Source organism: Salmo salar, chromosome 25 (assembly GCF_965601325.2).
Source record: "Salmo salar chromosome 25, fSalSal1, whole genome shotgun sequence".
NCBI lineage: Eukaryota > Metazoa > Chordata > Actinopteri > Salmoniformes > Salmonidae > Salmo > Salmo salar.
The window spans coordinates 28,724,255-28,733,761 of record NC_138315.1 but is presented as its reverse complement, the minus strand read 5'-3'; the positions used below and the strand labels follow the sequence as shown (position 1 = coordinate 28,733,761).

General features: G+C 44.0%; 1 protein-coding gene across 3 annotated transcripts in view; it reads left to right on the top strand.

Annotated features, from left to right (window-relative positions):
- Positions 1-3,596: 3,596 nt before the first annotated feature.
- Positions 3,597-9,507, top strand: part of il1rl2 (interleukin 1 receptor-like 2) — a 29,440-nt gene continuing 23,529 nt past the window's right edge. The window contains exons 1-2 of one of the 3 annotated variants that reach the window (XM_045707209.2): positions 3,597-3,795; positions 4,319-4,397. In XM_045707209.2, coding sequence (XP_045563165.1) covers positions 4,331-4,397 — 67 coding nt within the window. In that variant the 5' untranslated portion in view covers positions 3,597-3,795; positions 4,319-4,330. Of the gene's footprint in view, positions 3,796-4,140; positions 4,398-9,507 lie in introns of those variants that run through there. The other 2 variants (NM_001123633.1, XM_082968797.1) reach the window with 2 other exon arrangements.

Sequence of the window (9,507 nt, the reverse complement as noted above, 5' to 3'; positions counted from 1 at the left end):
TTGTAGGGGTTTAATGGCACAGGCAGGGAGCCCAGCCAACAGCGAGTTGCAATAATCCAGACGGGAGATGACAAGTGCCTGGATTAGGACCTGCGCCGCTTCCTGTGTGAGGCAGGGTCGTACTCTGCGAATGTTGTAGAGCATGAACCTACAGGATCGGGTCACCGCCTTGATGTTGGTGGAGAACGACAGGGTGTTGTCCAGGGTCACGCCAAGGCTCTTAGCACTCTGGGAGGAGGACACAAGGGAGTTGTCAACCGTGATGGCGAGATCATGGAACGGGCAGTCCTTCCCCGGGAGGAAGAGCAGCTCCGTCTTGCCGAGGTTCAGCTTGAGGTGGTGATCCGTCATCCACACTGATATGTCTGCCAGACATGCAGAGATGCGATTCGCCACCTGGTTGTCAGAAGGGGGAAAGGAGAAGATTAATTGTGTGTCATCTGCATGGCAATGATATGAGAGACCATGTGAGGATATGACAGAGCCAAGTGACTTGGTGTAAAGCGAGAATAGGAGTGGGCCAAGAACAGAGCCCTGGGGGACACCAGTGGTGAGAGCACGTGGTGCGGAGACAGATTCTCGCCACGCCACCTGGTAGGAGCGACCTGTCAGGTAGGACGCAATCCAAGCGTGTGCGGTGCCGGAGATGCCCAGCTCGGAGAGGGTGGAGAGGAGGATCTGATGGTTCACGGTATCAAAGGCAGCAGATAGGTCTAGAAGGATGAGAGCAGAGGAGAGAGAGTTAGCTTTAGCAGTGCGGAGAGCCTCCGTGACACAGAGAAGAGCAGTCTCAGTTGAATGCCCAGTCTTGAAACCTGACTGATTAGGATCAAGAAGGTCATTCTGAGAGAGATAGCAAGAGAGCTGGCCAAGGACGGCGCGTTCAAGAGTTTTGGAGAGAAAGGAAAGAAGGGACATAAATCATGCAACATAAATCATGCAAATTATAATACTGATAAAGAACAGTGAGAACCAAAAACCACAGACAACTGAAATCTACCGTCAAACTCAAAAGGTTTATTTTAAACACACGGTAAAGCGGTGTGAGAAAAGGGGCTGAGCTGGACCCAAGCAAAGAAACAATAAGCCAAAAAAACACCCCTAAGCTAGACTAAACCCCAAAAAGACTAAAATAATGATTTTCCAGAGGATCCAGATCTCAGGGAATTAGACCAAAGTTCTCAATTGGTACAAAATATATAGAGTACTGTACACACTACAATTACTTAGGTTTAAAAATAAGCTCAACTGGACACCTTAATGAGGCAGTGAATGAACTGAGAGAGAAAGCACGCAGGGCATTCTACGCCATTAAAAAGCAAATTCAAATTGAAATACCTATTAAAATTTGGCTAAAACTAATTGAATATGTCATTGAACCAATTGCACTTTATGGCAGCGAGGTGTGGGGTCCACTTGCAAAACAAGATTTCATCAAATGGGACAAACACCCCATTGAAACCCTACATGCAGAGTTCTGTAAGATTCTCCTACGTGTCCAGAGGAAAACTACAAACAATGCATGCAGGGCAGAATTAGGCCAATATCCACTAATAATAAAAACTCAAAAAAGAGCAATTAAGTTTTGGAAACATCTGAAATACAGTGACCCCCTCTCATATCATTACCAAGCCCTGCAATGCCAAGAGCTGAGCAAAGAAAAGAGTCCCCTCATCCAGCTGGTCCTGGGGCTGAGTTCACAAACCTGTTCTACTAACACACTGAAGCCTCAGGACCAGAGCATCCAATCAATCAGAATAAACCAAATTACAACACAGTCAAAACAAAACTACATTGCTTATTGGGAAACACAAGCATAAAGCAAAATGCAGTGCTATCTGGCCCTAAATCGACAGTACACTATGGCTAAATATTTGACCATGGTTACTGATCAAAACCTTAGAAAAACCTTGACAAAGTACAGGCTCAGTGAGCACAGCCTTGCCATTGAGAAGGGTAGACACAGGAAAACCTGGCTCCCTGTAGAGGAAAGGCTGTGCAACCACTGCACCACAGCAGAACCTGAGACGGAGCTGCATTTCCTGACAAAATGTCAAAAATATAAAACAATTAGAGAGTGTAATTTCCCCAAATTTGAAACCCTTATTCAAGGTTTCAAAGACCTCTCTGATGAGGATAGGCTACCTGTCCTGTTGGGGGAGGACGCAGAGAGCTGTGTGTTGGCAGCGCACTACATTGCTGCCTGCCATAAGTTGAGGGACAGTGTCTGACAGACCAATAAACCTGCACATGTCCTCTACTGTATGATTATTGTTATTGTTGAATATATGGTTATTTTGACCCTTGGTTATTGTTGTTACTGTTGTCCCGTTGACAATATTTGATTCTCATTTTTATTTTTTATATTGTAAATATCCAAAATAAGCTTTGGCAATATGTATATTGTTACGTCATGCCAATAAAGTGAATTGAATTGAATTGAATTGACTAGCCTATTTCCACAACAGCTAGCTAACTAACCAAAAATACATAGGGTGGTCCGCCCAGTTCTAACTAGGCTACTTAGACACAGTATTCCTACGGGTAATGTATGCCCATGGGCGACTTGTCTTGGTACCCCCTTTTCCCACCAAACAAACAAACAGTCAAACAACACTCACAGGATTACCGGACAAATGTGACATGTAGTTGCAAAAACAAAAGAGATCAATACACAGAGATCAATACACAGAGATCAATACACAGAGAGAGAGAGAGAGAGAGAGAGAGAGAGAGAGAAATACAGATAGAAATACAGAGAGAGAGAGAGAGAGAGAGAGAGAGAGAGAGAGAGAGAGAGAGAGAGAGAGAGAAATACAGAGAGAAATACAGAGAGAGAGAGAGAAATACAGAGAGAGAGAGAGAAATACAGAGAGAGAGAGAGAAATACAGAGAGAAATACAGAGAGAGAGAGAGAAATACAGAGAGAGAGAGAGAAAGAGAGAAATACAGAGAGAAAAATACAGAGAGAGAGAAAGAGAGAAATACAGACAGAGAGAAAAAAAACACAGAGAGAGAGAGAGAGAGAGAGAGAGAGAGAGAGAGAGAGAGAGAGAGAGAGAGAGAGAGAGAGAGAGAACAAAGATCGATCTGGGGAGAAAACAACAGGGAAAGGGGCTGTGATTGGGTGAGGGAAGGGGAGCAGGTGTCTTCTGATTGGGGACTGATTGGGGGAATGATGATTGTCACCTGTGAGGGGAGAAGGAGAGAAAAGAAATACAAATACAGGATACACACTACCTGTATCTGTAACACCAATGCTACCAAATACTAATTCAGTGTATGTAAACTTCTGACCCACTGGGAATGTGATGAAAGAAATACAATCTGAAATAAATACTTTTCTCTGCTATTATTCTGACATTTCACATTCTTAAAATGAAGTGGTGATCCTAACTGACCTAAGACAGGGAATGTTTACTAGGATTAAATGTTTAAATGTATTTGGCTAAGGTGTATGTAAACTTTCGACTTCAACTGTAAGTACAGAATAATACGAAATACTGTGACACCAGGTTGAGTTTAGATAGTCCTACAATACTAACCTCACAAAATGAGTGGTGGAAGCAGAAAGTAGAATAGTCTACCTGCATCTAGCTGAGTGGGCGGCTTGTAGTGCAACCAGACATACGATGCGCTCCCCGAGACTTAAAGTAGGCTAACGTTAGTCATACAGGTTCAAAGTTTCGGGAAGGGGATTTCCGCTAAACCATAACTCTTATAGACCAAATGAGGAGACGGTGTTTATTCCACTGACGCCAAATAAAGCACAAAGCATCAAACTACATTGCTAAGGTAAGTTTGACTGCCAAATGTACAAACAATTATTATTTAATTTAGAATGTATTAACTTAATTATGGTGTCTAAATTACAACATAGATACATGTGTCCAGTGTGGTTAGTTATAAAGACTCACTGACATACTAAATGCAGAGGCGCACTGAGAGAGTAGCGCTCTGATGGAACAATGTGTGTAGACTAATGAAAGCAATTTTTTTTTTGCAAAATAACAGTAGGTTTACAAATCCCCCTAATTGAAATGTGGGTTCAGTTCAGTGCTGACTGGGGCTGGATATTCCTTGGGTTTTCATTGGCGTGTTTTAAACGCACTTTGTCTTGAGGCGCCATAATCTGTTTCATTTCCCTATACAGCTGGGAAATCATCGAGGAGTTGGTTTAAAAGCAGGATATTTCTCAAGAGCCAGCGGTGTTTTCGCTTTGTGTTTGCGAACGACCGCCAATAGGCTATTTCACAGAGTTTAAGAGATTCATTTTAAAGTCGTTAAATGTGATGCTAGGTCTATTTCTCTGTCTCAGATTCGACACATCATGTTGGGGGAGTTCTACATTCGCTTTCTCAGTATGACTCTGTTGCTCCACGTCTCCCATGGCCAAGGTAAGTCAGGATAAAAGCGATTACAGGGAAATAGTATAGGCTAAAATGGGTAGATCTGAACAGCAGAGCTCAGCAGCCACTCAACAGAATTACTTGTGTCATTCGGTTTGAATAACAGGTGCATTTACATGAAACAAAAAAACAGCAAAACAGCTGTTTTGAATAACAATCCCCTATAAAAATAATACTAGTTTACTATAGAATTCTGTAGTAATCTATAGTAAACTGTAGTACAGTGTAGAAACCTATACACACTAGTATCCCTTGACCGTTTAGTGCTTACTATAGACTTGTGGTATACTGTAGAATACTATACTACACACTATACTATCCCTCAATCATGTGTAGTACTTAATTTATCATTTTGTAGTATACTGTAGGATACTATATGTAACTGATGTGAAATGGCTAGTTAGTTAGCGGTGGTGCGCGCTGATAGCGTTTCAATCAGTGACGTCACTCGCTCTGAGACTTGAAGTAGGGTTTCCCCTTGCGTTGCAAGGGCCGCGGCTTTTGTGGCGCGATGGGTAACGATGCTTCGTGGGGTGTCAGTTGTTGATGTGTGCAAGGGTCCCTGGTTCGAGCCCAGGTTGGGGCGAAGAGAGGGACGGATCATTAGTTGCTGTGGAAAATGAGGAGGTCAAAAGGGGGGTGAGTGTAACCGATGTGAAATGGCTAGTTAGTTAGCGGTGGTGCGCGCTGACTCTATAGGGGAGGGTGGGCATCTAGCCTCGTGGCGGCTCCGGTGCGGGATGTAGACCCCGCTCTGCTCGCGGATCCGCCATCCTCGGTGGCAACTCTATTTCGGGGATCGTCGCCGGAAGCTCCGGACCGTGGATCGTCGCCGGAGGAACCGGACCGCGGGTCGTCGCCTGAAGCTCCGTCGCTGGAGGCTGAGTGCATGGAACTGGCACAGGACGCACCGAGCTGGAGAGACGCACTGGAGGCCAGGTGCGTGGAGCTGGCACAACACGTCCTGGCTGGATACCCACTTTAGCTCAATAAGTGTGGAGAGCTGGCACAGGACTCACTGGGCTGTGAAGGCGCACTGGAGGCATAGTGCGTAGAGCCGGCGCAGGATACACTGGGCCGTGGAGGCGGACTGGAGGTCTGGAGCGTAGAGCTGGCACAATGCGTTCTGGCTGAATACCCCCTGTAGCACAGCAAGTGTGGGGAGCTGGCACAGGCCGCACTGGGTTGTGCTGGCGAACTGGGGATACTGTGCGTAGAGCTGGCGCAGGATATCCTGGGCCGAGGAGACGCACTGGAGACCAGGACCGCTGAGCTGGAACAATCCGTCCTGGACAGATGCTCACCCTAGCACGGCAACTCCTGAAAGCAGGCACAGAACGCACTGGGCTAAGGGTGCGCACTGGAAGCACGGTGCGTATCTCCGCAAAGCATGGTATCTGAACCGTGACCAACTCCTCATCGTAATTACAGGGAGTTGGTTCTTGTTCCCACCTTTGCTCCGCTCGCCACCCCGTGTGCCCCCCCCCCCCCAAAATGAAGGCTGCCTCTCGGGTTTCCGTCGTCTCCTTGATTCCTGGTCTCGTCTCCGTTCCTCTCTCGCTGCCTCCGCCTGCTTCCACGGCAGGGTCCTGTCCCCTGCCATTACTTCCTCCCAGGTCCAGGATGTCCTCCACTCCCTTTTCACCCGGGCCCAGGATCCCTGCTCCTCCTGGGCACGCTGCTTGGTCCTTTGGTGTTGGGATCTTCTGTCAGGCTCATCTGAATGAATGGACCAAGGCGCAGCATGAGTGTCGTTCCACATCTTTATTATTATGTGAAACTTAGCCAGACAACCAATAAACTATAAACAAACAACAAACCGTGATGACAGCGGTGCAACATGCACTAACTCAAAATAAGATCCCACAAACAACAGGTGGGAAAATGCTGCCTAAATATGATCCCCAATCAGAGACAACGATAGAGAGCTGCCTCTTGATTGAGAACCATATCAGGCCAACATAGAAATACAACATCTAGATGTCACACCCCGACCTAACCAAAATAGAGAATGAAAAGGATCTCTAAGGTCAGGGCGTGACAATTATATAAATAGGCCCTGTTAATTTTCTCTGACTTGCCGTTCAAAATAAAATTGAATATTTTTTTGCTCATATAATTTAAAAAACAAGTCGCAAATAAGTCAACTGGGATATGAGTAAAGAGTTCATCGGAGTGATTTTTCCTTTCCATGATAGTAAGATCTTATCTATTTTTGCTAACCTTCTATTAAAACGTATTTTAGTGAGATCATTTATTTATTTCGTGATATGAATAGTGAGTATGTCCACTTCACCGTCAGACCATTTTATTGGTGAACTACACGGTAATGTAAAAGGTGTATTTTTTAGTGATCCAATACGTAATATTGTACACTTTGGTTGTAATCCAGAGAGGTTAGAAAAAGTATTTACATCCTCTATGAGGCTGTGGAGGGATCCAAATTGTGGATTTAAAAGAAAACAACATGAATCGGCATACAATGACACCTTTGATTTTAAGACCTGGATTTCTAGCTCCTAGATATTATTGTTGGATCTGCTTTGAATAGCTAACATTTCGAATTTGGTTAGCTAAAATGGCACAACTACCAGACTACGCCAGTTACTGTTTAATGAGGGGAACACCTCAACCAGAACGAGACACACGGGTTTGTGACAGGCAGCCTATTGAGTTGGGTCAACAGTCCTGAGCAATGCAACGGACAATACAACACCTTAGCAGAAATCTAAACGATGGCTTCTCGACCCATTAAAGGGAAACGGTACAGAGGCAGATAGAAAGAACAAGCTAAGTTTAAACCTTAGAGGATTATGTTTCCATGTTTATTTAATAACATACATTAACCAGGGTACACCAAAAGTTATTCTTAGATCGGTTACGTCCACTAGATAGCTTTCTGAAATAGCTCTTTCACTGAGATGTTTTATTTAACCTTTATTTAACTAGGCAAGTCTGTTAGAACAAATTCTTATTTACAATGACGGCCTACCAAAAGGCAAAGGGCCTCCTGTGGGGATGGGGGCCTGGGATTAAAAATAAAAAAATATAGGACAAAACATACATCACGACAAGAGAGACAACACAACATAAAGAGAGACCTAAGACGACAACATAGCATAGCATAAAAACATGACAACACAGCATTGGTAGCAACACCACATGACAACAACATGCGAGCAACACAACATGGCAGCAGCACAAAATGGTAGCAGCACAAAACATGGTATAAACATTATTGGGTACAGACAACAGCACAAAGGCAAGAAGGTAGTAAACATTATTGGGTACAGACAACAGCACAAAGGCAAGAAGGTAGAGACAACAATACATCACGCGAAGCAGCCACAACTGTCAGTAAGTGTCCATGATTGAGTCTTTCAATGAAGCGATGGAGATAAAACTGTCCAGTTTGAGTGTTTTTTTGCAGCTCGTTCCAGTCTCTACCCGCAGCGAACTAGGGATGTGTGTGCTTTGGGGAACTTGAACAGAATGTGACTGGCAGAACGGGTTTTGTATGTGGAGGATGAGGGCTTCAAATTCAATCTGGAGTGCCAGAGTGCGCTCTGGGTGTTGTCAGATTGTCCATTTGTAAATTCAGAGCGTTTTGCTCTCAGAGCGTGCAGAGCGCACACTGGACGCTCTGGCCGAGGAGTAGGGTTGATCCAAGCGTTCAACAGCAGTCAAGAACCCAAGCTAACTGGCTAATGTTGGCTAGCTACTTCCAGACAAAAATGAGAGAACACCTCACTCTGACCATTTTACTCTCCCTAGCAGAGCTGGTTAGGCTGTTTTCATGTTATCCAGACTGTTGGTGACTGTAACTGTGCTGCTGGCAACAATTTAATTACACTTTTTTTTTGCCGATGTTTACTGACACTGGCCATGAGCGTTCGTAAATTCTTCAGTTATCCTGTGTAAGAGTGCTCTGAATTCGGAATGATAGCCATTGAATCGCACGACTATACCACTTAGCTAAGAATTATGTAAATAATCAACTCAATAAACGTTGGGTAATTAGTTAGATAGCAGATAGTTAATATACTGCCTGGCAAGTTCGATGTATTAGTAGCCAACTAACGTTAGATAACTAGCTAACATACTGGTACATACTGCCGTAATGCTATGCTGTTCGTAAGGATAGCGTAGCTACTGTAACAAATTGTCAGCCAACATAACGTGTAACTTATTTGAAAAGGCATTACATTTTTTTGCATTTGTCATAATTAGTTAAAGCAATGAATTTGTATCCGCTCTCGTCAGACTTCGGCTGCATATTTTTCCGCCATTTTCTTCAAAACTGAAAAGTAATGAATCCACGCCCATTTTCTGAAGAATTGTATTATGGGCCCTAAAAGCATAGAAATAGTGTCCACTGCATGTATATTTCTCATTTTGCCAAATTTAGTTTGTCATCCAGGAACTTTTGACATATTAATTATATCCATACTATGACCAATAAGCATACTATATACTCAATTCACGTCAATAGTGCTGTTAGTATGGGTATTCGAACACAGCTCAATTCTAGATTTAAACTTAGCCTGTAGATTTGATATGTGCTGAGAGGAGGACAGTGTACCATCTAGCCATACTCCCAAGTACTTGTATGAGGTGACTACCTCAAGCTCCAAACCCTCAGAGGTAGTAATCACACCGGTGGTGTTAACATGGTTGAGTTGACAAAAACAGATAAGATATAGGTCAACCTCATTGACTGTGGTCTACCATATGGGTGTCATCCTCAAGTGGGTGTCATGGATAATATACAGTTGGCTGGGTTTTCCGTCCATCGGCAAGACAGAACAGCTGCCTTCGGTAAGACGAGGGGTGGTTGTCTGTGTCTATTTGTCAATAACAGCTGGTGCGCGAAATCTAATATTAAGGAAGTCTCAAGGTTTTGCTTGCCTGAGATAGAGTATCTCATGTAGACCACACCATTTACCAAGAGTTTTCATCTATATTTTTTGTAGCTGTCTATTTACCACCACATACCAATGCTGGCACTAAGACCACACTCAAAAAACTGTATAAGGCCATAAGCAAACAAGAAAATGCTCATTCAGAGGCGGCTCTCCTAGTGGCCGGGAACTTTAAT